General features: G+C 50.9%; 5 protein-coding genes across 5 annotated transcripts; all 5 read right to left on the bottom strand.

The window, feature by feature from the left end:
• Positions 1-2,080: 2,080 nt before the first annotated feature.
• Positions 2,081-3,431, bottom strand: LOC136381421 (metallothionein-1A). The gene is made up of 3 exons (XM_066350146.1): positions 3,279-3,431; positions 2,670-2,735; positions 2,081-2,324 (listed from the first exon to the last, which is right to left on the bottom strand). The coding sequence occupies exons 1-3, from the start codon at positions 3,304-3,306 to the stop codon at positions 2,233-2,235; spliced, it is 186 nt and encodes a 61-aa protein (XP_066206243.1). The 5' UTR covers positions 3,307-3,431; the 3' UTR covers positions 2,081-2,232.
• Positions 3,432-5,800: 2,369 nt separating this feature from the next.
• LOC136381419 (metallothionein-1A-like) lies at positions 5,801-7,068 on the bottom strand. The gene is made up of 3 exons (XM_066350144.1): positions 6,916-7,068; positions 6,294-6,359; positions 5,801-5,945 (listed from the first exon to the last, which is right to left on the bottom strand). Exons 1-3 carry the CDS (start codon positions 6,941-6,943, stop codon positions 5,854-5,856), a joined length of 186 nt encoding a protein of 61 aa, XP_066206241.1. The 5' UTR covers positions 6,944-7,068; the 3' UTR covers positions 5,801-5,853.
• Positions 7,069-9,333: 2,265 nt separating this feature from the next.
• Positions 9,334-10,650, bottom strand: LOC136381420 (metallothionein-1A). Its single transcript, XM_066350145.1, has 3 exons — positions 10,551-10,650; positions 9,924-9,989; positions 9,334-9,575 (listed from the first exon to the last, which is right to left on the bottom strand). The coding sequence occupies exons 1-3, from the start codon at positions 10,576-10,578 to the stop codon at positions 9,484-9,486; spliced, it is 186 nt and encodes a 61-aa protein (XP_066206242.1). The 5' UTR covers positions 10,579-10,650; the 3' UTR covers positions 9,334-9,483.
• A 2,452-nt stretch (positions 10,651-13,102) lies between these two features.
• LOC136380581 (metallothionein-1E-like) lies at positions 13,103-14,197 on the bottom strand. The gene is made up of 3 exons (XM_066348541.1): positions 13,832-14,197; positions 13,491-13,556; positions 13,103-13,340 (listed from the first exon to the last, which is right to left on the bottom strand). The coding sequence occupies exons 1-3, from the start codon at positions 13,857-13,859 to the stop codon at positions 13,249-13,251; spliced, it is 186 nt and encodes a 61-aa protein (XP_066204638.1). The 5' UTR covers positions 13,860-14,197; the 3' UTR covers positions 13,103-13,248.
• Positions 14,198-21,369: 7,172 nt separating this feature from the next.
• Positions 21,370-24,326, bottom strand: MT3 (metallothionein 3). The gene is made up of 4 exons (XM_066348677.1): positions 24,145-24,326; positions 23,618-23,704; positions 23,305-23,370; positions 21,370-21,572 (listed from the first exon to the last, which is right to left on the bottom strand). Exons 1-4 carry the CDS (start codon positions 24,158-24,160, stop codon positions 21,463-21,465), a joined length of 279 nt encoding a protein of 92 aa, XP_066204774.1. The 5' UTR covers positions 24,161-24,326; the 3' UTR covers positions 21,370-21,462.
• Between the last annotated feature and the right edge of the window lie 274 nt (positions 24,327-24,600).

Raw genomic sequence — 24,600 nt, 5'->3', positions numbered from 1 at the left:
ACCTTCTATGTCTGGAAGTAAACTGATTCTCATTTTGAGAGTGATAAGGTATTTGCTTTTCATATAAATATATTTAAGGAAATATGAATGGTTTAAAAATTGTTGCATAAACTACTCTCATCCTGTATCTGTGATGAGATACGACTGCTCGTGCTCTGCATCCGTGGTGCTGGTGCGTCTTTGTGGGAAGAGAGACTCACCTCCTCTGGGCCACTGGACTCCTCAGGTTCACGTGGTGGATGAGGCCAACACAGGACACAGAGCCAGGCACACCAGGCCTGGTGTATTTGTCTGCAAGTAGGAAAATGTCTCCTATGCTATGAATGGTAAATAGAAATGAATAGCTGAATTTATAGGTTACTTGCAGTGCTCTAAATTCTAAGTTCTTTGCATGTATCAAATCATTCAATTCTAAGAACCAGATGCTACTATTTTCAATTTTCATAGCGGAGGAGACTGAGCCACAGACAGGTCATGACAGCCAGCTATCAGCGACACAGGAGGATTGGTACTCACGCCGGCTGCCTGCAGCACCGTGCCCTCACCAGCCACCCAGCAGCACGACACCACATGAACGAGGAGGCGGTGGAGACAGCACTGAGGGGCAGTCAGACCCCGGTGCACAGCCCTGTGCCTTCTCTGGGCTCCAGTTTGCCGTCTCTCAAGCGGGGATCACAACGGGACTGTCTCTAAGGCCCCTCCAGCTCTGAACAATGAGAGGCAGGATTTAACGTGGACGGACATCATGTCCCAAGGGACTTATTGCAGGTCATCCACACTCCCCATAGCGCTGGGCCAGCAAGGATCTAATGCCGTCTCTAGCTTCCGACCCAGAGTAATGCTTCAGAATCAATGAGCAGGTTGGGAGTTAAAAGGGTTTTCTCTACACGAATGTCAGCACAGAAACAGTGATCATAACAGCCACTGTTTATTCAGCCCTCGCCTGGAGCTAGGAAACTATCTTTCATTCCATACATAGGGACAGAATGTCCTCTGTACAAATGGAGAAAAGGACCACAGCCAGGAAGTGACACAGTGGTCTGTGAACCACGATGCCTGACCCCAGAATCCATGCTCTCAGCACAGGCTGGTTGCTGAGAACCCTCTTCACACGGGGCACCTGCGGGCAAGCCCGGTCCTGACTCTGCTCCAGGTGACTTGTCTTTCTCTTTGATTTTACATCAAATAGCAACTCCCTCCACAAACAGCCAGGGGGGACTAAACCATTGTCATTAATTACAAGTCACTCCGGGCTTCTCTCCTGCCTAATAAACACTACCATGCCCTCCGGATAGCAGAACCTGCCATCACCCTGTGTGGGCAAAGTCCCTCATCTGGAACCAACTCTCAGGCACACTCCATCATGCTGAGAAAAGCCCTGACAGTTCCCTCTAGAGCCCTAGTCACTTTGCTGGTTTCCAGCAGCCAAGGGCTGGATTTTGGAGAAGCAAATATCTGCCTGACTCAGGAGAGACTTCCTGAGAATCAAAGCCCAGCCACAAGTAGGAGCTCTCAGGGGGGTGGCAGGAATCCTGTCAGAGACCCTGGGCCAGCCAAGAGTGACGGTTCCCTGTGGGGTATTGGAACGGCTGTGTGCACTGCTCTGTAAGGTTGTGGGCTCCACCCTCTGGGCCGGTTAGGACTTGGTTCAAGGACGAAAGGGACACTTCTGATAGACATATGCACAGCGTTTGTAAATATCTGATTCTCTTATACGACTTCTTCATATATTTATTGCAATTATGTATGTTGAATCTCAAAATGGGTTTCATGTGCTGTTCTTTTGAACATTTTCTTAGTAATTCATTTTATTTTACTAAAGTTGATATTCGTGAATGTTATAAGTGCTAAAATGGTCTTCAACACCAGGATTTCAGAAGTAAGCCCTCACCACACATGAGGCTCTTGCATTGACAGAGAATGAAGCCCATTGAGGTCACCTGCTGGACTTAGGGCACTCAGTCAGGGGACAAATATTGCCATGCACAAGACAACTCAGTAATCTTCTAGACCATTCCCTAACCTGGCCCTGGTGGGCACAAAATTCCTCATTTCCAAAGCACAGAAAAGGAACCAGATTAGAGGACAGTCAACAACTTTTATTATCGCTCACGTATTTCATAGAAAAAAGAATGTGGCAAACAGGTCAGGGTGGAATAAAAAATATTGTAAAAGGCAGGTTTAAACGGGAACATGTTGTGTTATTTACATCAGGGAGCGGCTCCCCGGAGGTCACGCACAGCAGCTGCACTTGTCCGATGCTCCTTTGCAGACGCAGCCCTGGGCACAACGGGCACAGCCCACAGGGCAGCAGGAACAGCAGCCTGGGGACAGCAGGGAAATGAGAGGTCGGAGGTGACTTCACCAGGCACCTCACAGCCCAACACCAGGCCAGACACAAGCCCTCAGCTCCAGAGGACCCTTGGGACGCAAAAGCATGCTCTTTTGAAATATAACTAGCAATTCGCTTGGAGTCTGGATTTCACCAGAAGACTGATCTGCCCCATTTGAACCGAGGACAGTCAGGGCAGAGAGCCTGCAGAGGCAGTGACAGGGTCCCAGGGGCAAAGCAAGACCAGTTTCCCCAGAACTATCCACTCTAAACCAGCTCAGGGTGCCCTCCTCTGACTCAGCCCAGCCCCCAGATTCCAGAGAAGACCCCCACTCACTCTTCTTGCAGGAGGTGCATTTGCACTCTTTGCACTTGCAGGAGCCGGCACAGGTGCAGGATCCACCTGCAAGGAGGGGAGAGACAGGTGGTGAGGTGTGACGTGGGAGAGGCAACCCTCAACTATGCCTCGTGCAGCCCCTCCTGCCCCACTTAGAGCAGACACAGGCCTGCCCACCCTCTCTGCCCTTGTGCTGGAGAGAGCAGTGCACTCCTGCTGCTTACCCCCAGGATGGTCCCAGGCTCCAGACCCAGTTCAGTGAGGATGGGTCTGGGGGCCAGGAACTTATGTCCTGAGCTCAGAGGATACACTGTCCCCTGCCCCAACCTACCACACAGGACTTAGAGTCCTGGGCCCAGCAGTCCTCCACCCCCACCTGGTGATGGGGAGCAAGACAGCCCTGAGCCTCAGCCTCTCTGATAGGAGCAGCTGGGCGGCTGGAAATGCTCTAAAGGGGATGAAAGCCCTTGGCCAGGGAAAAAGCCCAGAACCTACTATCTCTCTGCAGAGGACCATTTCCTCTCAAGCTCAACATGCTCCCTCCCACCCCAGGGACGCTGTCCTGGAGCTGGAAATGCTGCCCCCTAAGTGTAGATCCCGGGTCCTTACCAGTTGGGCAGGAGCAGTTGGGGTCCATTTCAATCAGAGATGAGGCAGAGAGGTCCAAAGCCAGCGACGAAGAGGCACTGGTGCTGGTGTAACGCGTGGTGGCGCCCAGGAGCCCTCGTGCTCACTTTATAGTCCGAAGAGGCAGCCGGGTGCAGAGATCTCGCCCTGGCCCTGCACCCCGCCCCGCGGAGCCCGTGCCGCTCGCAGCGTCCTTGGCTGTGCTGAGCGCACCGGGCCGGGCCGGGCCGGGCGCAGTGGTCCCCTATCGCGGCGGGGTTCCGAGCGCACGCGCCCGAGCACCTTTGGCGCCTGATTAGGTGGAGGGGCTAGTGTGCCGTGTGTCGCGCACGGTATTCAGCCAGCGTCCAGGCCTGGTCCTTCCCAAGTTTCCACTGGGTCTCCTTGCCCTTGTTACTGAAACCCAGATCCTGTGCCCTCCCGGTCCTCGGCACCTCGGTCCCCAGGCTCTGTCTTCAGTTTTATCCCTTCCAGGAACTGGAGTGGGGGAGAAACCAGAGGGAGTTGTGTGCAGAGGACCCTGTGCAGTGGGACTGTGGCGTCCCACCCGCCATTTTTCTCCCCGTCCCCCATTTTCGGTCTTCAGTCCTTCTCGGCTGTACAGCGCACCTAGCCATCCAGCACAGGCCTCTGCCGCCTTCCTTCCCTCCGGGCTCCACCCGGGGAGATCCAGGGGCCCGTTCCTCCAGGCCCTCTGCAGAGAACGCTGTTGCTCCCACAGCGGCTGGGACACCGGCTCCCTGAGGTCCTCACAGCGGGGCGGACCTAAAGGAGCCATGTTTCAGGTCGTGGGCAGACTTGGTTTTGAATAACCAGAAGGAAAAGTTATTATTTCCTCATCACCTTCTAACCATAACAGCGTTTAGTAAGTGCTCTAATCACTTTGCATCTTTGTACCCTCACAACACCCCTGCAGGAAAGTACTTTTACTTTTTTTTTTTTTTTTTTTTTTTGAGCTCTTTTTGCTAGAGGACAACCACTTCAACATAAAAAGACTAAGTTACTTGCCCAAGGCTCCATAGCTGAAAATTTGTATACTACCTAGTCAGGCTCCCAAGGGAGGGAGAAGTTTCCTGAACCGCTGGTATGAGGCCTAGGTCTGTTGACAACACTTCTCTACTGTCTTTTTTCTTTTTAAAATGCGTTTTGGGAATTGTTTGAGTGCTCACTTATTGAGTATACACTTATGAGTATAGGTAAAGCATTTTAACATTTTTTATTTAATTTTAGGTAAAGAGAGGAAAGGAGAGAGAGATAGAGATGTTGTCCCACTTATTTATGCATTCATTGGTCGATTCTTTTTTTTTTTTACAGAGACAGAGAGATAGATAGGGAGAGACAGACAGGAACGGAGAGAGATGAGAAGCACCAATCATCAGTTTTTTGTTGTGACACCTTAGTTGTTCATTGATTGCTTTCTCATATGTGCCTTGACCATGGGCCTTTAGCAGACCGAGTAACCCCTTGCTTGAGCCAGCGACCCAGGGTCCAAGCTGGTGAGCTTTGCTCAAACCAGATGAGCCCGCACTCAAGCTGGTGACCTCGGAGTCTCGTACCTGGGTCGTCTGCATCCCAGTCCGACACTCTGTCCACTGCGTCGCCACCTGGTCAGGCCATTGGTTGATTCTTGTATGTGTCCTGACTGGGGATTGAACCCGCAACCTTGGCATATGGGGACAATGCTCTAACACAGTGGTAGTCAACCTGGTCCATACCACCCACTAGTGGGTGTTCCAGCTTTCATAGTGGGCGGTAGCAGAGCAACCAAATTATAAATAAAAAGATAGATTTTACTATAGTAAGTTGTTTTATAAAGATTTATTCTGCCAAACTTAGTAAAAATCCAACATAAAGTACTTGGTAAATAATTACTATTATATGCTTTAACTTGCTGTAACTCTGCTTTATAAATTTTATAAAGTAAAGTTATTTCCCTACTTTATAAATCACCATTACTGTGGAACTGGTGGGTGGTTAGAAAATTTTACTACTAACAGATACAAAAGTGGGCGGTAGGTATAAAAAGTTTGACTACCCCTGCTCTAACCAATCAAGCTACCTTGTCAGGGCAGTAAGGCATTTTAAAATGTCATATTCTAATTGGTGGTTCATATATTTATTGCAATTATGTGTTGATTCTCAAAGGTGATTTTGTATACTGTTCTTTCAAAACCTTTTCTTACTAATTCATTTTATTTTACCAAAGTTGATATCTGTGAATATCATAAATGATGGAATGATCCTCAACACCAGTTTCAGAAGCAAGCCGTCACAGCATGTGGATAAGGCTCCTGTAATTGACAGAGGATGAAGCTCAGCGAGGTCACCCGCTGGCCTTAAGGCAGCCATTCCCCAACCCGGCCCTGGTGGGCACAAAATTCCTCATTTCCAAAGCACAGAAAAGGAACCAGATCAGAGGACAGTCAACTTTTATTATCGCTCACATATTTCATAGAAAAGAGTGTGGCAAACGGGTCAGGGTGGAATAAAAAATAAAAGGCAGGTTTAAACGGGAACATGTTGTGTTATTTACATCAGGGAGCGGCTCTCCCCGAGGTCACGCACAGCAGCTGCACTTGTCCGATGCTCCTTTGCAGACGCAGCCCTGGGCGCAACGGGCACAGCCCACAGGGCAGCAGGAACAGCAGCCTGGGGACAGCAGGAAAATGAGAGGTTGGAGGTGACTTCACCAGGCACCTCACAGCCCAACACCAGGCCGGACACAAGCCCCCAGCTCCAGAGGACCCTTGGGACGCAAAAGCATGCTCTTTTGTGATATAACTAGCAATTGGTTTGGGGTTTGGATTTCACCGGGAGAAGGCTGGCCTGCCCCATCTGAGCCCAGGACAGTCAGGGCAGAGAGCCTGCAGAGGCAGTGACAGGGTCCCAGGGGCAAAGCAAGACCAGTTTCCCCAGAACTATCCACTCTAAACCAGCTCAGGGTGCCCTCCTCTGACTCAGCCCAGCCCCCAGATTCCAGAGAAGACCCCCACTCACTCTTCTTGCAGGAGGTGCATTTGCACTCTCTGCACTTGCAGGAGCCGGCACAGGTGCAGGATCCACCTGCAAGGAGGGAGAGACAGGTGGTGAGAGGTGACTGTGGGAGAGGCAGCCCTCAACTATGCCTCGTGCAGCCCCTCCTGCCCCACTTAGAGCAGACACAGGCCTGCCCACCCTCTCTGCCCTTGTGCTGGAGAGAGCAGTGCATTCCTGCTGCTTACCCACAGGATGGTGCCAGGCTCCAGACCCAGTTCAGTGAGGATGGGTCTGGGGGCCAGGAACTTATGTCCTGAGCTCAGAGGATACATTGTCCCCTGCCCCAACTTACCACACAGGACTTAGAGTCTTGGGCCCAGCAGTCCTCCACCCCCACCCACAACCCCCACCTGGTGATGGGGAGCAAGACAGCCCTGAGCCTCAGCCTCTCTGACAGGAGCAGCTGGGCGGCTGGAAATGCTCTAAAGAGGATGAAAGCCCTTGGCCAGGGAGAAAGCCCAGAACCTACTATCTCTCTGCAGAGGACCATTTCCTCTCAAGCTCAACATGCTCCCTGTCACCCAGGGACGCTGTCCTGGAGCTGGAAATGCTGCCCCCCTAAGTGTAGATGCCGGGTCCTTACCAGTTGGGCAGGAGCAGTTGGGGTCCATTTCAATCAGAGATGAGGCAGAGAGGTCCAAAGCCAGCGGCGAAGAGGCACTGGTGCTGGTGTAACGCGTGGTGGCGCCCAGGAGCCCTCGTGCTCACTTTATAGTCCGAGGAGGCGGCCCGGGCGCAGAAGTCTCGCTCTGGCCCTGCACCCCGCCCCGCGGAGCCCGTGCCGCTCGCAGCGTCCTTGGCTGTGCTGAGCGCACCGGGCCGGGCCGGGCGCAGGGGACCCCTATCGCGGCGGGGTTCCGAGCGCACGCGCACCTTTGGCGTCTGATTAGGTGGAGGGGCTAGTGTGCCGTGTGTCGCGCACGGTATTCAGCCAGCGTCCAGGCCTGGTCCTTCCCAAGTTTCCACTGGGTCTCCTTGCCCTTGTTACTGAAACCCAGATCCTGTGCCCTCCCGGTCCTCGGCACCTCGGTCCCCAGGCTCTGTCTTCAGTTTTATCCCTTCCAGGAACTGGAGTGGGGGAGAAACCAGAGGGAGTTGTGTGCAGAGGACCCTGTGCAGTGGGACTGTGGCGTCCCACCCGCCATTTTTCTCCCCGTCCCCCATTTTCGGTCTTCAGTCCTTCTCGGCTGTACAGCGCACCTAGCCATCCAGCACAGGCCTCTGCCGCCTTCCTTCCCTCCGGGCTCCACCCGGGGAGATGCAGGGGCCCGTTCCTCCAGGCCCTCTGCAGAGAACGCTGTTGCTCCCACAGCGGCTGGGACACCGGCTCCCTGAGGTCCTCACAGCGGGGCGGACCTAAAGGAGCCATCGTTTCAGGTCGTGGGCAGACTTGGTTTTGAATAAGCAGAAGGAAAAGTTATTACTTCCTCATCAACTTCTAACCATAACAGCGTTTAGTAAGTGCTCTAAGCACTTTGCATCTTTGTACCCTCACAACACCCCTGCAGGAAAGTACTTTTACTTTTTTTTTTTTTTTGAACTCTTTTTTGCTAGACGACCACTTCAACACAAAAAGTCTAAGTTACTTGCCCAAGACTCCATAGCTGGAAATTTGTATACTACCTAGTCAGGCTCCCAAGGGAGGGAGAAGTTTCCTGAACCGCTGGTATGAGGCCTAGGTCTGTTGACAACACTTCTCTACTGTCTTTTTTCTTTTTAAAATGCGTTTTGGGAATTGTTTGAGTGCTCACTTATTGAGTATACACTTATGAGTATAGGTAAAGCATTTTAACATTTTTTATTTAATTTTAGGTAAAGAGAGGAAAGGAGAGAGAGATCGAGATGTTGTCCCACTTATTTATGCATTCATTGGTCGATTCTCTCTCTTTTTTTTTTTTTTTACAGAGACAGAGCGATAGATAGATAGGGACAGACAGACAGGACCGGAGAGAGATGAGAAGCATCAATCATTAGTTTTTCGTTGTGACACCTTAGTTGTTCATTGATTGCTTTCTCATATGTGCCTTGACCGTGGGCCTTCAGCAGACCGAGTAACCCCTTGCTTGAGCCAGAGACCTTGGGTCCAAGCTGGTGAGCTTTGCTCAAACCAGATGAGCCCGCACTCAAGCTGGCGACCTCGAGGTCTCGTACCTGGGTCGTCTGCATCCCAGTCCGACGCTCTATCTACTGCGTCACCACCTGGTCAGGCCATTGGTTGATTCTTGTATGTGTCCTGACTGGGGATTGAACCTGCAACCTTGGCATATGGGGACAATGCTCTAACCCAGTGGTAGTCAACCTGGTCCATACCGCCCACTAGTGGGTGTTCCAGCTTTCATGGTGGGCAGTAGCGGAGCAACCAAATTATAAATAAAAAGATAGATTTTACTATAGTAAGTTGTTTTATAAAGATTTGTTCTGGCAAACTTAGCAAAAATCCAACATAAAGTACTTGGTAAATAATTATTATTATATGCCTTAATTTGCTGTAATTCTGCTTTATAAATTTTATAGTTATTTCCCTACTTTATAAATCACCATTACTGTGGAACCGGTGGGCAGTCAGAAAATTTTAGTACTAACAGAGATACAAAAGTGGGCCGTAGGTATGAAAAGGTTGACTAACCCTGCTCTAACCAATCAAGCTACCTTGTCAGGGCAGTACAACATTTTAAAATGTCATATTCTTATTGGTGGTTCATATATTTATTGCAATTATGTGTCGATTCTCAAAAATGATTTTGTATACTGTTCTTTCAAAACCTTTTCTTGCTAATTCATTTTATTTTACCAAAGTTGATATCTGTGAATATCATAAATGATGGAATGATCCTCAAAACCAGTTTCAGAAGCAAGCCGTCACAGCATGTTCTAAGGCTCTTGTAATTGACAGAGGATGAAGCTCAGTGAGGTCACCTGCTGGCCTTAAGGCAGCCATTCCCCAACCCGGCTCTGGTGGGCACAAAATTCCTCATTTCCAAAGCACAGAAAAGGAACCAGATCAGTGGACAGTCAATAACTTTTATTATCGCTCACAAATTTCATAGAAAAAAGAATGTGGCAAACGGGTCAGGGTGGAATAAAAAATAAAAGGCAGGTTTAAACGGGAACATGTTGTGTTATTTACATCAGGGAGCGGCTCTCCCCGAGGTCACGCACAGCAGCTGCACTTGTCCGATGCTCCTTTGCAGACGCAGCCCTGGGCACAACGGGCACAGCCCACAGGGCAGCAGGAACAGCAGCCTGGGGACAGCAGGGAAATGAGAGGTCGGAGGTGACTTCACCAGGCACCTCATAGCCCAACACCAGGCTGGACACAAGCCCCCAGCTCCAGAGGACCCTTGGGACGCAAAAGCATGCTCTTTTGTGATATAACTAGCAATTCGTTTGGGGTTTGTATTTCACCGGGAGAAGGCTGGCCTGCCCCATCTGAGCCCAGGACAGTCAGGGCAGAGAGCCCGCAGAGGCAGTGACAGGGTCCCAGGGGCAAAGCAAGACCAGTTTCCCCAGAACTATCCACTCTAAACCAGCTCAGGGTGCCCTCCTCTGACTCAGCCCAGCCCCCAGATTCCAGAGAAGACCCCCACTCACTCTTCTTGCAGGAGGTGCATTTGCACTCTTTGCACTTGCAGGAGCCGGCACAGGTGCAGGATCCACCTGCAAGGAGGGGAGAGACAGGTGGTGAGAGGTGACTGTGGGAGAGGCAGCAGCCCTCAACTATGCCTCGTGCAGCCCCTCCTACCCCACTTAGAGCAGACACAGGCCTGCCCACCCTCTCTGCCCTTGTGCTGGAGAGAGCAGTGCACTCCTGCTGCTTACCCCCAGGATGGTCCCAGGCTCCAGACCCAGTTCAGTTAGGATGGGCCTGGGGGCCAGGAACTTATGTCCTGAGCTCAGAGGATACACTGTCCCCTGCCCCAACCTACCTCACAGGACTTAGAGTCCTGGGCCCAGCAGTCCTCCACCCCCGCCCACAACCCCCACCTGATGATGGGGAGCAAGACAGCCCTGAGCCTCAGCCTCTCTGACAGGAGCAGCTGGGCGGCTGGAAATGCTCTAAAGGGGGATGAAAGCCCTTGGCCAGGGAGAAAGCCCAGAACCTACTATCTCTCTGCAGAGGACCATTTCCTCTCAAGCTCAACATGCTCCCTCTCACCCCAGGGACGCTGTCCTGGAGCTGGAAATGCTGCCCCCTAAGTGCAGATCCCGGGTCCTTACCAGTTGGGCAGGAGCAGTTGGGGTCCATTTCAATCAGAGATGAGGCAGAGAGGTCCAAAGCCAGCGACGAAGAGGCACTGGTGCTGGTGTAACGCGTGGTGGCGCCAGGAGCCCTCGTGCTCACTTTATATCCGAGGAGGCAGCCGGGTGCAGAGGTCTGGCCCTGGCCCTGCACCCGGCCCCGCGGAGTCCGTGCCGCTCGCAGTGTCCTTGGCTGTGCTGAGCGCACCGGGCCGCGCCGGGCGCACCGTTTGCCTATCCGAGCGCAACGCACTCTGAGCGCTCCGCGCGGCAGTCACCTTTGGAGCTGATCACGTGGAGGGGCTAGTGTGCCGTGTGTCGCGCACGGTATCAGCTAGTCTCCAGGCTGGACCTTCCCAATTTTCCACTGGGACTCCTCGCCCTGTTACTGAAACCCAGGCCCTGTGCCCTCGCCCACAGACGTCCACCCTGACTTGCCATGGAAGATGAGCTTGCTGAGACTTGGCCCAGAGGCAGCACGGTGATTGCTGTGAGCCTCATTTTCCCATCTCTCATACCAGGGGCACAATTGGTTTTCTTCAGAAGTTCCTTCTAGATCTCACTGTGAGAGGCAGGATTAAGCATCCAGTGACATCATGATCAGCCTGCTGTGGCCAGCAAGGTGTAGACCTGTGGCTGCTGAGCTGTTACCTTGGGCAGGTTGCTTAACCTCTCTGGAAAAGGACATTGTCACTTCAACCCTTGCATTTTCAGTGTCTTGTTGGCTTCTCTGTGGATAAATGACATAAAGGGTGGAAAAGTTTGTCCAAATGTTGAGGCAGTGTCTTGTCCCAGTTTGCTTACTACAGGAGGTCATCTCTAGTCTTCCTGGAAGCAGGTCAGCAAGGTTTTAATCCCACCCATAATGTCTAACCCAGAGTGATACTTCTAAACCAATGAGTCTTTTACTTCGTCTGGCCCTTTGGCTGAGATCAGTAGTCGTATCCAGCAGGCCTTCTCCTAAGGGCTTGTTGGAAACTGGAAGGGATTCTTTTCCCATGGATTTCAGTGTGGACATAGTGATCATAATGGCCACATAGGGCATAATGTTTATTAAGCCCTAGCTAGGAGCCAGGACACTCATTTATTCCTCACTTAGAGATTATATCATATTTCTCCATGTATAAGATGCACTTTTTTTAAAAATTTGGGGTCCTAACACTGGGTGCATCTTATACAGTAGTGGTTGTAGTTTTCTTACTAGCATTTCCCGCTTTTTCACGCAGATGAGGAGTTGTATGAATTTTATGATGAATAAAACTTGAGTTCAATAACTTTATGTAATACATTTTGTTTTCAAATTTTGGGCCCTAAAATTAAGGTGCATCTTATACATAGGAGTGTCTTATGCATGGGAAAAAATGGTAACCTGTTTTCTACAAATGGGGAAATGGAGATCAGAGAGTTTCAGTGATTTGCCAAGGACATACCACTGGTGGCAAAGTAGGCTCTGAACCAGGATGCGTGACACCAATACTTATGCATCAAGCACAGGCGGGCTTAATGTGATCCCCTCTTTACACAGAGCCTTGTAGACAAGCACGGTCCTGACTCATGGTCTTTCCCTTTGATTTTACATCAAATAGCAACTCCCTCCACAAATAGCCGAGGGGGACTAACCGTTGTCATTAATTACAAGTCACTCCCTCCAAACTGCAGAACCTGCCGTCACCCTGCATGAGCAGACGCGGAGTCCTGGAACCAATTCCCTCTTGCCGAGAAAAGCCTTGGCAATTCCTTCCAAAGCCCTAGTCTCTTTGGTGGTTTCAAATAGCCAACAGCTGGATTCTGGGAGCCAGATTTCAGCCTGCCCTAGGTAAGAACTTGCAGAGATTCAGAGCCAAGTTCAAACAAGGAGCTCCCAAGGTAGCAGGTGTCCTGTCAGTGACTCCAGGCTAGCCGAGAGTGATGGTTTCCGTGGGAGCATCAGGAGCGGTGCTGCTGCAGGTGTTTGTGGTCCACACATTGGGCCACTTATGAATTGTTTTCAGTGCTCAATACACGCTTCTGTTGAGCCATGTGCAGCTTTTTAAAATCTCTCATATTATTTATTCTTTATATATTGAAATTATGTGTTGAACCTAAACGTGTGGGCTTTGTATTGTTCTTGTATGCCATTTCATAGTAATTATTATTTACCAGGATTTAGGTCTGGGATGGATAGGGAAACAAGGAACTGATCCTTTAGTACAAATGATTTTTACACCCGTGTCAGAATCAAGCAAGTGGGGTGTGGTTTTCCATTCTCTCTAGTTACTTTCAAGCCTTAAATCCAGTGAGGAACAGAAGTTGGGCAGGGAAACCACGGAGAATGAGAATTTTGGATTGCGAAGTTTCATACCATCAACGTCGCTATGACAGCAGAGGGGCTTCTGTATCCACCCAATGCCCTTAGAGCCTCTCAGTGAGGTCACCTGGCTGGCCTTAAGACTATTAGAGAATACCACTTCAGTCCAGAACCCAGGTCTCTGCCCTGCCCATCCAACCCCCAACTCAGCCCTAGTGGGTATGCCAAAGAACACCAATCAGAATAAAGCCAAAAAACTTTTTATTATCATTCATGTATTTTATAGAAAAAGCAAAGGAAATGTAGCAAACGGGTCAGGGTTATACAAAAAAAAATTTACAGGTTTGCACAGGTTGCTCTATTTACATCTGGGAGCGGCTCTCCCCCACGTCACGCACAGCAGCTGCACTTGTCTGATGCCCCTTTGCAGATGCAGCCCTGGGCACACTTGGCACAGCCCGCGGGGCAGCAGGAGCAGCAGCCTGGCGGAGGGAAGGAAGTGGCAGAGGTGAGTGTTTGGGATAAAAAGAATACAAAGGGTCCCATCCTTACTGCCCTGTTTAAATTCCCCTTGGGGTGGAAGAGAGGGTGGGCAGGGCCTCAGGATGCAGGGGAGAGAGGATTCCACTCACTTTTCTTACAGGAGGTGCATTTGCATTCTTTGCATTTGCAGGAGCCGGCACAGGTGCAGGAGCCATCTGCAAGGAGAAAGCCAGGTGAGAGTGGTCCTTGGAGACCTGAACGAGTGAATGGACGCTAGGAGCCCGAGTTCGAATCCCAGATCCATAAAGTACCCAGCTCCACAACCATCAGTCAAACGGAGGCCAGTAGGGAAAGGTAGACCAAACGCTTTAGAAAGAGGCCACTAGTACCCAGAAACCCAGTCATGAGAAAGAGCAGGAGGGGTCCTCAATTGCTTGTCTAGCTCTACAACCGACACCTGGCGTCCCCAGCCCAGACCACGTTCCCTTACCGGTGGCGCAGGAGCAGTTGGGATCCATGGCGAGCTCAAGTGGTGGCTGGAGTCCAGGGACAGCTGCAAAGCCGATCGCTGGGACTTCGAGGAGTCGTAGTGAAGCGCAGCGCGCGGAGGGCTTCCTTTATAGCGGGAAGGAGCCGGGACGAGTGCAAAAGCCCGGCGCGGCGGGGCGCCGCCTGCACACGCCCTGCGCTGACTCACTGGCGCGGCCGGGCCACCTGGCGGAGCGCACGGAGCTGTGCACACGGACCGCGGGGCGACAGTTCCGAGAAGCCGCCCCACGTGCGCCCCGGGCGACCTCGGCGCCAGTGGGGCCGCGTGCAGAGCTCTGCGGTGTACGAGGGGCAGCCCGGGCCGTGCGCCGAGCACCCTGCCCCTGCCTTCCGCTGTGACTTTGCACACTGCTACGTGCCCCGCCGCTGCGCCGTGTGCCCCGAACTTGAACCCAAGTGGTTAGAGAACGGGTGAAAGCCGACCTTGCGGACACTGCTCAAACAATCAGTTGGACGTGAAGACAGATTACCAAAAACTCTTTGTATCTGTCAAGGATTAATAACTGTGTTGCATCATATTAAAGCAGTGGGATGGTTATTGACGACATATCCGTTGTACAGACAGTGCTTTGATATGCAATAGCAAGTGTAGTAAATGAGTTATGTGTGAGCTCTCATTTAGTCCTTTATCAGCCCTGTGAGGTAAGGACTATCTGTTATTCCCGTTTTTAAAATTTTATTTTTGAGAGAAAGAGAGAGAGAAACATCTATTTGTTGTTCCACTTATTTATGCATTCATTGGTTGATTCTTATACATGCCCTGACCAATCACAACCTTGGTTTATCTGGATGATGCTCTAACCAACTGAGTTCCCTGGCCAGGGCTCTTGTTATTCCCATTTTAAAGAGAAGAAAGTGGCAGGTAACTTGCCCAAGCTCACAGAGCTAGGAAGTGGCAGAACCTGGTGACTCAGGTTAGAGGGCCCAGCAGATGCTGAAAGCTGTAGCAGGGTAACGTCATCCACTCACAGAGGAGAACAGACATCAAGAAGCCAGAAGCCTTGTGCTTGCAGAAACTCATGGTCATGGGGGCAGTGAGTGTCACAGGGGCCCAGGGAAGTGACACCGGGGTCATGGCTAGGGCACCCTCTGAGGCAGGGAGAGCAGAGAGGGGGAGACCCAGTCCAGCACAGGAGGGAGTGAGCCCGTGAGGTGAGGAGGGTGAGAAAGTCTTGCCAGGCAGGGGAAGAAAAGGAGCAGAGGAAGCAGTCGGCTGGAAAGTTGGCATCGTCCTGGAACACGAGGAAGGGAAAAACCCCACCAGAACTTTCTTCCCCAGGGGATGTTAAGAGGAAGAGAGGTCAGGTGGGTCCGGATTCCTCTCTGGGTCACCAACCTCGGAATGCCCGGTTGCGTCATCCGTCAGGGAAAGAGTCACTGGAAGGTTCCTGGCAGGCTTGGGGAATGCTGGCTGCGGGGACTGGCGGGGAGTTCAGTGAGGAGGCTGCAGGAACAGGCTGTCCTTGCAGAATTTACTGTAAGACCCCGTGGAAATGTCTTCACGGTATAGCTCGAATGTCACTTCCTCTGGGGAGCCCATTCTGACCCACTGGCTCGGTCAGGGTGTCCATGGAACGTACTGGAAAACATCCCTTCCTTTTCCTTTCTGGAACTTTTCACATCCGTAATATGTAGGAACTTGGCTGATTCTCGGATTGATACTTGTGTCCTTCCCCAATCCAGGATGTCATTGGAAACTCCAGGGGCAGTCACTGCCCCTGAAATGTGTCGCCAGCCCTGGGCACAGGGCAAGTTTGCACTGAGTGCTTCATAAATATTTGTCAAGCTTTATGTTAGGGCCCATTGCAAAATGGAAGTCACTCCTTTGGGACCTGTGTGCTAACTCAAAGAAAAACATAATCAGGGAGAAAGAGTTGGGTCATCAGAGGGACTAAATTCTATCGGTAACTCAACTGAATGACCTGGGGCCAGTTATATGCCAGGGCCCCTCCGAACCTCAGTATACACTCTGTGAAATGATCAGATTGAACTAGAAATTGAGAGTCACAAACTTTCTCCGACTTTAGAGCCGAGGTCTTGGAAACCTCACCGTGTCTGGCAGCCCTGTGGACAGAGAGTGTTGGAGGGCTGGTCTTTGGCAGTGGGCTGATTGTCTTGTTGTTATTTCCATATGTGCACACATTCTATGCAAAATTCCTGCATTCTAATAAACCAGATGCTCATTTGTCCACTCGGTGGAAACAATCCAACTCTGTGAAGAGACAATTGGGCTTGTTTTTGCCCTGAAAGTATTAAATCTGGCCCTGGGTTTGGGCCATCCAAGTTGGCAGTAAAACTTGCTTCCAGTCTCCACTGTCTCCCTTGAATCATTTTGACTCTGCAAGGGGAGGGATGACCAATCCACACAGATGAAGAGGTCCTGCACCTAGTCTTGCTCATCTCCATGCTCCTGAAAGCCTTCCTGTGCTTGAGACAGAGGTGGAGAGGGAAGACTTTCTAGTGTCTGCATCCCTGATGTGATGAGTGTGTGCGCGCGTGTGGGGTGGGGTGGGGAGGATGAAGCCAGGCAGCACTAGATGGAGAAAAATATCCCCCGGCAAATCTGATGTCATTTTCTGTGTAAAACAGTGATGTGATCCTAGCCTGCATTAATGGAAGTATGCCAACTGGAACCAAGGAGGTGATCTTTACCCCTTTGCTAAACTGGTGGGGAAAAAAAAATATTTTAATTTGCATTTCCAAAGATGAGATTGAATATGTTTCATCTGTTCTTTGACCTTTCAAGTTTATTTTCCCATGAATTGCTTATTTTTATCCTTTGTGTAGTTTTTAAAGCGGGCTGTTTATGTCTTATCATTTATTGTAGTCATTGATCTTTTGTCTCTTACACACATACACACTGTATTAGTCAGTTTGGGCTGCTATAACAAAATGCCATAAAAACAGGAGACATTTATTTCCTCACAGTTCTGGAGGCTGGAAATCCAAGATCAAGGTGCCAGCAGGGTTGGTTTCTGGTGAAAACTCTCTTCCTGGTTTGTAGGCAGCCACCGTCTGGCAGAAGAGAGCTCTCTGGTGTCTCTTCTTAAGAGGACACTAATCCTAATCTTACTATATTTCAAGGCCCCACTTGTATGGTCTCATTTAACCTTAATTACTTTCTCACAGGCCCTGTCTCCAAATAGTTATGTTGGGCATTAAAGCTTCAACATCAGAATGGGGGTCCGAGGGGGACACAAGTCAGTCCATAGCACACTTATATACCAACTCTCTACTATTACCATTTAACTTTACTTATTTTTATCTTATTTTTAATTATGGTAAAGTGCACACAACATAAAATTGACCATCTTAACCATTTTTGAAATGTACAGTTAGCGTGCGGAGGACCCGGGTTCGATTCCCGGCCAGGGCACACAGGAGAAGCGCCCATTTGCTTCTCCACCCCTCCGCCGTGCCTTCCTCTCTGTCTCTCTCTTCCCCTCCCGCAGCCAAGGCTCCATTGGAGCAAAGATGGCCCAGGCGCTGGGCATGGCTCTGTGGCCTCTGCCTCAGGCGCTAGAGTGGCTCTGGTCGCAACATGGCGACGCCCAGGATGGGCAGAGCATCGCCCCCTGGTGGGCAGAACGTCGCCCCATGGTGGGCGTGCCGGGTGGATCCCAGTCGGGCGCATGCGGGAGTCTGTCTGACTGTCTCTCCCTGTTTCCAGCTTCAGAAAAATGCAAAAAAAATAATAATAATAAAAAAAAGAAATGTACAGTTCAGTGGTGTGAAGTATATTTAGATTGTTGTGCAACCAAATCTCCGGAGTTCTCTTCATCTTGCAAAACTGCAACTCTGGGCCCTGGCCAGTTGGCTCAGTGGTAGAGCATCGGCCTGGCGTGCAGGAGTCCCGGGTTTGATTCCCTGCCAGGACACACAGGAGAAGCGCCCATCTGCTTCTCCACCCCTCCTCCTCTCCTTCCTCCCTGTCTCTCTCTTCCCCTCCCGCAGCCAAGGCTCCATTGGAGCAAAGATGGCCCGGGTGCTGGGGATGGCTCTGTGGCCTCTGCCTCAAGCGCTAGAATGCCTCTGGATGCAACAGAGCGATGCCCCAGATGGGCAGAACATCGCCCCCTGGTGGGCATGCCGGGTGGATCCCGGTTGGGCGCATGCGGGAGTCTGTCTGACTGCCTCCCCATTTCCAGCTTCGGAAAAATGAAAAAAAAAACAAAAACAAAACTGCAACTCTGTCCCCGTCAAACAATTCCCCATCCCTTTCTCAGTCTCTGAAAACCATTCTATTTTCTGTCTATAGATCTGATGACTCCAAGTACCTCACAAAGGTGAAATGTCACATGGTATTTGTCTTTGTATGAGTGGCTTATTTCACTCAGCATAATGTCCTCAAAATCCATCCATGTTGTAGCATATGCAGAATTTCCTCCCTTTAAGTGGCTGAATAACAGTTCACTGTATTATAGGTCACATTTTGTTATCCTGTCATCCATCAAAGGATGCCTAGATTGCTTCTACCTTCTGGTTATTGTGAATATGCTGGTATGAACATTGCTGTACAAATATCTCTTCGAGACCCTGCCTCCAATTCCTTTGGGTGTATACTGTGAAGTGGAAATTCCAGGTAGCATGGTAATTCTGTTTTTAATTTTTTGAGGAACACCCATACTGTTTGGCTAACGGCTGAATCATTTTGCAAGGGTCCCAAGTTCACATTCTTGCCAATGCTTCTTTTCTGTTTTTCTGTTTTGTTTTATAGTCGTCTTCCGCCTTTCCGTCAGAATGTTTGTTTCCCCTGGATCCTCTGGGAGATGCTTAGGTCATGAGGGTGGAGCTCTAACGAATGGATTAGTGCTCTAATAAAAGACACCTCACCAAGCTTCCTATCCCTTCCACCACATGAGGGTGAGTAAGTCTTCAACCTAGAAGAGGGCCTTTCTCCTATGTTTGCACCCTAATCTCAGACTTCTAGCCTCCAGAACAGTACGAAATAAATTTGTATATTTTTACGAGCCTGGGATACTTTGTTGTAACAGCCCAACTGTATAAAGACACCATCCTAAGGGGTATAAGGTGATTTTCGCTTTTTTTTTTAAAATTTTTTTTTATGCTTCTTGTAACACAAGGCAAGGCAGAAGAGAAAGAACAAACATGGTCAGGTTTAAGAGCCTTGACTTTATTCAAACAGCCTGCATTCAAATCCTGGCTTTACCACGTTCTAGCTATGTGATCTGTGATCTTAAAAACAAGCAACAGGCCCAAAATGGAGTCACTTATGCTAAATCCCACATCCTCCATTACTCAATTACAGTTCTGCCTCTCCCAGAAATGAGATCTTAAACGAGTCAGTTAGGAGTCCCCTGACCCCCACTAGTTAATTAATCTGCCTGATTGACCCCTGCCATTCCTTAAGAGAAAGTAACTTTGCAATAATCAACATATTTTGTTTTGTTTTTGCCTATTATACCCTTCTTGTTCCTGCTCCCTTTGGCCGCTAAAAATCTTTCATTTTGTGCAGCTTCTTGGGGCTTCTTTCTATTTGCTTGATTGGATACTGCCCAATTCAAATTGATTTTTGCTTAAAGAAACTTTTAAAAATGTTATGCCTCAGTTTACTTTTCCAAAGAACTTATGCAAATTACTCTATTGCCTCATTATAGAATGGTTATAGCAATCATACCCTTCTTCTAGAATCTGGAAGGTTTAAGGGTCAAGTAAGATGATGTATTTAAGGGTAATGAACACAAGGCAATACATTTATCAATTCTTTCTCTTATGTCAATTTTAAAAGAATCATCTCCATGCCAAAGTAATAAATCTTCTCCTATTTCCCACTTTGAAATTCCTGTATAGCTTTGATTTTTTTTTTTTTTTCATATGCCATGCAGAAGGGTAGCCAATTGTTTCAACACTTTTCACTGACTAGTGAGTTCTTTTGTCACTGACTTTGTCATCTGCTTCTTCCAGCTACATAGCTGTCTGGTTTTGGACTCTGTCCAGTTCTCTGTTCCTGAGCTGATACCGCTACCTAGAGCTTTAAATTTTATTTATTAATTGATTTTAGAGACAGAGAAAACAAGACAGAGAGAGAGAAAGAGAAACAAGATTTATTGTTCCACTTACTTATGCACTCATTGGTGGCCTCTTGTTTGTGCCCGGACTGGAGATCGAACCGGCAACCTTCGCATATCGGGACGATGCTCCAGGCAACTGAGCCACCCCTCCAGGGCTCCCACTCCTTCTTAAAGCTTTAGAATAAGCGGTGCTAGCAAGTTAGAGCAGGCCTTCTGTTGTTGTTGTTGTTGTTTTGTTTATAAAACTGGCTTGGCTTTTCTTGCACTCTGATTTTCTAAACTCAGCCGAATAGGTTAAAAAACAAATCCTGGTTGGCTTTTTTTTTTTTTTTTTTTTTTTTTAATTTTTCTGAAGCTGGAAACAGGGAGAGACAGTCAGACAGACTCCCGCATGCGCCCGACCGGGATCCACCCGGCATGCCCACCAGGGGTGACGCTCTGCCCACCAGGGGGCGATGCTCTGCCCATCCTGGGCGTCGCCATGTTGCGACCAGAGCCACTCTAGCGCCTGAGGCAGAGGCCACAGAGCCATGCCCAGCGCCCGGGCCATCTTTGCTCCAATGGAGCCTTGGCTGTGGGAGGGGAAGAGAGAGACAGAGAGGAAAGCGCGGTGGAGGGGTGGAGAAGCAAATGGATGCTTCTCCTGTGTGCCCTGGCCGGGAATCGAACCCGGGTCCTCCGCTCGCTAGGCCGACGCTCTACCGCTGAGCCAATCGGCCAGGGCTTGGTTGGCTTTTGAATGGACCGTTCAGAAAAGCTAACTGGGAGGAAAACTGACATGTTAACAGCATTGGGTCTTCCTACTGGGAAACCTTTCTCTCCTCAATTCTATTCTCCTTTCTCAGCCACCCAGGTGGAGCTGGGGGTTCTCTTTCGCCAAGGACTGGACCACAACCGCTGCAGATAAAGCTCTTATCACCCCACTTCCCCACGAAGAAAGAAGAAGCGGGGACAAACTGCCAAAGGAGAAGATCTGCAAAGGAGTTGAACTCTGTTTTGGGAAGACAGGCTGTTCAGGGCCATGACCTTGGAAACGCAACCGAAAGTTTGCCGAGACAGGCCCGGGAGCCTCCCGGACTCTCCTCCAATGACTCTGAAACAGGCTGCTGTGTAGGGGTGACTGGAAAATTCCAGAAACAAGAGGCCTTTAGTTCTGGGGCTGGTTTTATCTTCCCCCAGTCCCACTGAACAGATGAAGTGAGGCTGAGAGAGGGAAGAAGAGACACAGCTCCATGGGCCTGGTCTCTTCTCTTTCCCCAGAGTTGATCTGGGCTTAGCAGGAGGACCGAGGGCCATCTGAGGGTGAAAAGGACGAACTCCGCCCATCTCAACCCCACAGAGAACAGTAGCCAAGTCCCATGGTTTCACTTTTCACTGGGGCAGTGCCTTCAGATTGGGTCCCCCTCCCCTCCCCTCCTTCCCCTTTAAGAAGAGACCAGTCCTTGGCTCATGCCATTCATAGGATTTATTGTCACTCGGCAAGGTGGCCCTGGGCCACCAGCACTATTTACAGTGTGTCACGGAGGGGCAGGGCCGCATCTCACTGGCAGCAGCTGCACTTCTGGGCCTCGGCCTCTGCCCCCTCTCCATCTTTGCACACACAGTCCTTCGCGCATTTCTCGCAGTCTGTGGGGCAGCAGGAGCAGCAGCCTGCAGAGAAAACAGGGGCGTCCCATCGGATGGCCTTCCCCCACGTCCACTCCCATCAAAGGCGGGGGCGGGGAAAGGAGGGTGCCCGGAGACTGGTCGCTGTCCCCTTCCTCCTCTCACACCTGGTTTGGCTCAGCAGCTATGGTGTGTCAGCTGCGTGCCGGGCTGCCTGTGGGAGGGGGTACCCAGCATCTAACCCCCAGCCCCTTGGGTGAGTGCAGGGTAGTAAGAAGCGAGGGAAATTCCTTGGCAGGTGGAATGGGGAAACTGAGACAGAGAGCTGAATAAACTGGCCGAGCTATTTACAGCCAGATACAGGAGGTCACCAGGGCGAGAAGCCTTGGGTGCCTAGCAACAAGCAAAACTGATGCTGGACCTGTCCCCAGGGTGGCCTTTCCTCCCCTGGCATATCACTGGTCCTGCAGCCCCGACCCTTCCCTGACCTTTCCTCCCTAGAGAGGACATCTAGGGCTCAGCAGGCCCCAATGCCAGGACCAGCAGCAATGACTAACACCCCCCGCCCTGGCACTGACCAATCGGTGGAGACCCACCAGCCTGAATGGGCACACCTGGGAATGCTGATCACTATGCTATTGATATACCCTGAACCCTCTCCCTAAGTCCCCACCTTTGGAAAGCAGATAAAACCCCTCAAGACAAAGAAGCCAGCGTGTCCTCCTTGGGGCATACCCACTGGAACCTCCTTTTCGAGTGAATTTTCTTTCTGCTAAACTCGCAACCGGGGAGCAGCCGGCAGCGGCAGCGGCAGCTGGTCCCAGGCTAGCCCCCTGACCCTCTCTCCAAGGCCCCTTTTCTCTGACTCTCCAATGAGCTGACAGCAGCCCCGCCCTGGCTCACGGCTTTCCTATCATTGTTTCTAGAGGGCCGAAGCCAAGCAGCTCTCCCCAGGCTCTCTCCTGTGGCTTCTCCCATCCTAGCCCTTCCTTGGCCCACTGTCCCAGCTTTAACAAACACACTCCCCAAATCACCTGGACTCATGTTATGAAATCTTTCCTGCACGAAGTCAAGAACCCACACACTATCGGCTGGCCCTAGACAGACCAGCTCGGGGCCCTGTCCCCTTTCTAGAACACAGGCAGTCCAGGGTGGTAGGGTCAGGCCCAGGCTGAGGGAGGGCTGGGCCTTGTGGAGAAAGCATCACAGGGTAAAAAGCCCCGAAAAGAGACTTTAACAATAAACTTGGGGGTGTAGAGATGGTACAGGCGCGGGGGGGGGGGGTCCAGGAGACCCATGGGGTCATCCACCCCTAGTCTTCCACGGGAAAGGGACCTTCCTCCCACCTCCTACGCCCCGTGTACACTGCACTGCTTCTGCATCTGGGGAGCCCACAGAAGGTCAAACTGAGGGGAATTCACAAAGGCCTGAGAGGGGCCAAGGGACCCAAATTCCAGAGATAACCCCCAGCTTCACGAATGGCTTCCCTGGGCACAGGAGGTTTTAAGGGGAGAGGTTGGACCACCAGGGTAACAGTTCTCAGTTCTGGCTGCCCATTAGAATCTTCTGGGAATTTCCAAAACCTCTTGCGCAGGCCTACTGGATCCATGACTGGGGGTGGGGCCAGGGCGATGGTATCTTAAGGCCTCCCCAGGTGTTTCTGTTCCAGAGAGTCAGAAGCGGTGAGATGGAGGGCCTCGGGGTCTCTCCATTACGCATTACGCACAGGGCGGCTGGGGGAGCAGAGGGGCAGGGGCAGAGGGGTTCCCACACTCACTCTTCTTGCAGGAGGTGCATTTGCACCCCTCACACTTGCAGGAGCCGGAGCAGGTGCAGGATCCACCTAGAGAAGGAGAAGCCACAGGAATGGTTCAAGTGTAAAACTCGGGTGGGACTCGGCCTGCAGGGAGAAGGTGGGCTGCCAAATCGCAGTGCCCTTTGGGATATAGCCGTGCCTACCTTTACCAGGTTCAAAATGGGGAATAAAGGTCCCTTCCCCCAATGTCCTTGACGCAAGGAAGCCGTAGGGCATGGAATTCTTTGCCAACGAGGGGCGCGCCGTGCCGCAGCATGGGGGGGGGGGGGCTCACCAGTAGGGCAGGGGCAGGTCTCAGAGTCCATGTCGAGAAGAGATGCCGCTGGAGAGGGCGAACTGGCTTCTCCCGCAACTGGATGCTCTAGTGGCAGCAGGTGATGAGGTTTTTATAGCCCCAGGCGGAGGCGCGCATGCACAGCCCTCTGCGCGCTCTGCGCCCCCTCTCCATCTGGGCTCCCAGGCGCTGGCGGCAGCGCGCATTGCGGCAGCAGTCTCCCCCCCCCCCACCCCAGTCGCACTCCTAAGTCCCCCCCCCCTGCGTGCAGCCACCCCACTTCCCACCTTGTGCACAAGAGAGGGCGCCAAGCCAGCGTGCACGCGCGTGGGTGAGATCGAGGCTTCAGAGTTGGGAGAGCAATCGCCCCCTACGCCCCAGAGACACGGATAGTTTCATGTGTCAATTTGACTGGGCTAAGAGGTGCCCAGCTAGCTGGTAAAACATTATTTCTGAGTGTGCCTGTGAGACCGTTTCCACAAGAGATTAGCATTTGAATGCCTGGCGCAAGTAAAGACTGCTCTCACCAATGTGGGTGAGCATCGGCCAACCTCTGGAGGCCCTGAACGGAAAAAAGGCAGAGGGAGGGCGAATTTACTCTCCGCCTGAGCTGAGACTTCCTTCTTCTCCTGCCGGGAGGCTGGCGATCCAGGCTGTCAGGTTTCCAACTCAGACTGAATTACAAAACCGCTTTCTGGGTTTTCCAGCCGGCTGGGCGCAGACTGTGAGAGTTCTCAGCCTCCATAATCCTGTGAGCCAAACGCTGTAATAAAGACACAGTATTTATACACACCCGGTGGGGCAAAAGTGGGTTTCCAGTTGTGAGTACGTGGGACACAGTTTATTCTTGTATTATTATTTATTTATTATTATGTTATTTTCCATACAAATAACTGTAAACCCACCTTTGCCCCACCATATATATCTATATAACATAAAGGTATATATTTGAACCAAATAGAGATCTGGAAGCAAGCTCTGAA

This window comes from Saccopteryx leptura, chromosome 9 (assembly GCF_036850995.1).
Source record: "Saccopteryx leptura isolate mSacLep1 chromosome 9, mSacLep1_pri_phased_curated, whole genome shotgun sequence".
Lineage (NCBI taxonomy): Eukaryota > Metazoa > Chordata > Mammalia > Chiroptera > Emballonuridae > Saccopteryx > Saccopteryx leptura.
The sequence above is the reverse complement of the archived record's forward strand: the minus strand, read 5'-3'. Positions and strand labels throughout refer to the sequence as shown.

Bases quoted from the DNA above. Each gene is read 5' to 3' on its own strand.
- LOC136381421 (XM_066350146.1), bottom strand. From the start codon at position 3,306: ATGGACCCCAACTGCTCCTGCCCAACTG. The intron at 2,736-3,278 runs GTAAGGACCCGG...CCCTCCTTGCAG, and splicing joins CAACTGCTCCTGCCCAACTG to GTGGATCCTGCACCTGTGCC. The intron at 2,325-2,669 runs GTGAGTGGGGGT...TGCTGTCCCCAG, and splicing joins ATGCACCTCCTGCAAGAAGA to GCTGCTGTTCCTGCTGCCCT.
- LOC136381419 (XM_066350144.1), bottom strand. From the start codon at position 6,943: ATGGACCCCAACTGCTCCTGCCCAACTG. The intron at 6,360-6,915 runs GTAAGGACCCGG...CCCTCCTTGCAG, and splicing joins CAACTGCTCCTGCCCAACTG to GTGGATCCTGCACCTGTGCC. The intron at 5,946-6,293 runs GTGAGTGGGGGT...TGCTGTCCCCAG, and splicing joins ATGCACCTCCTGCAAGAAGA to GCTGCTGTTCCTGCTGCCCT.
- LOC136381420 (XM_066350145.1), bottom strand. From the start codon at position 10,578: ATGGACCCCAACTGCTCCTGCCCAACTG. The intron at 9,990-10,550 runs GTAAGGACCCGG...CCCTCCTTGCAG, and splicing joins CAACTGCTCCTGCCCAACTG to GTGGATCCTGCACCTGTGCC. The intron at 9,576-9,923 runs GTGAGTGGGGGT...TGCTGTCCCCAG, and splicing joins ATGCACCTCCTGCAAGAAGA to GCTGCTGTTCCTGCTGCCCT.
- LOC136380581 (XM_066348541.1), bottom strand. From the start codon at position 13,859: ATGGATCCCAACTGCTCCTGCGCCACCG. The intron at 13,557-13,831 runs GTAAGGGAACGT...TTCTCCTTGCAG, and splicing joins CAACTGCTCCTGCGCCACCG to ATGGCTCCTGCACCTGTGCC. The intron at 13,341-13,490 runs GTGAGTGGAATC...TCCCTCCGCCAG, and splicing joins ATGCACCTCCTGTAAGAAAA to GCTGCTGCTCCTGCTGCCCC.
- MT3 (XM_066348677.1), bottom strand. The intron at 23,371-23,617 runs GTGAGCCCCCCC...CTCCTTCTCTAG, and splicing joins GACCTGCCCCTGCCCTACTG to GTGGATCCTGCACCTGCTCC. The intron at 21,573-23,304 runs GTGAGTGTGGGA...TTTTCTCTGCAG, and splicing joins ATGCACCTCCTGCAAGAAGA to GCTGCTGCTCCTGCTGCCCC.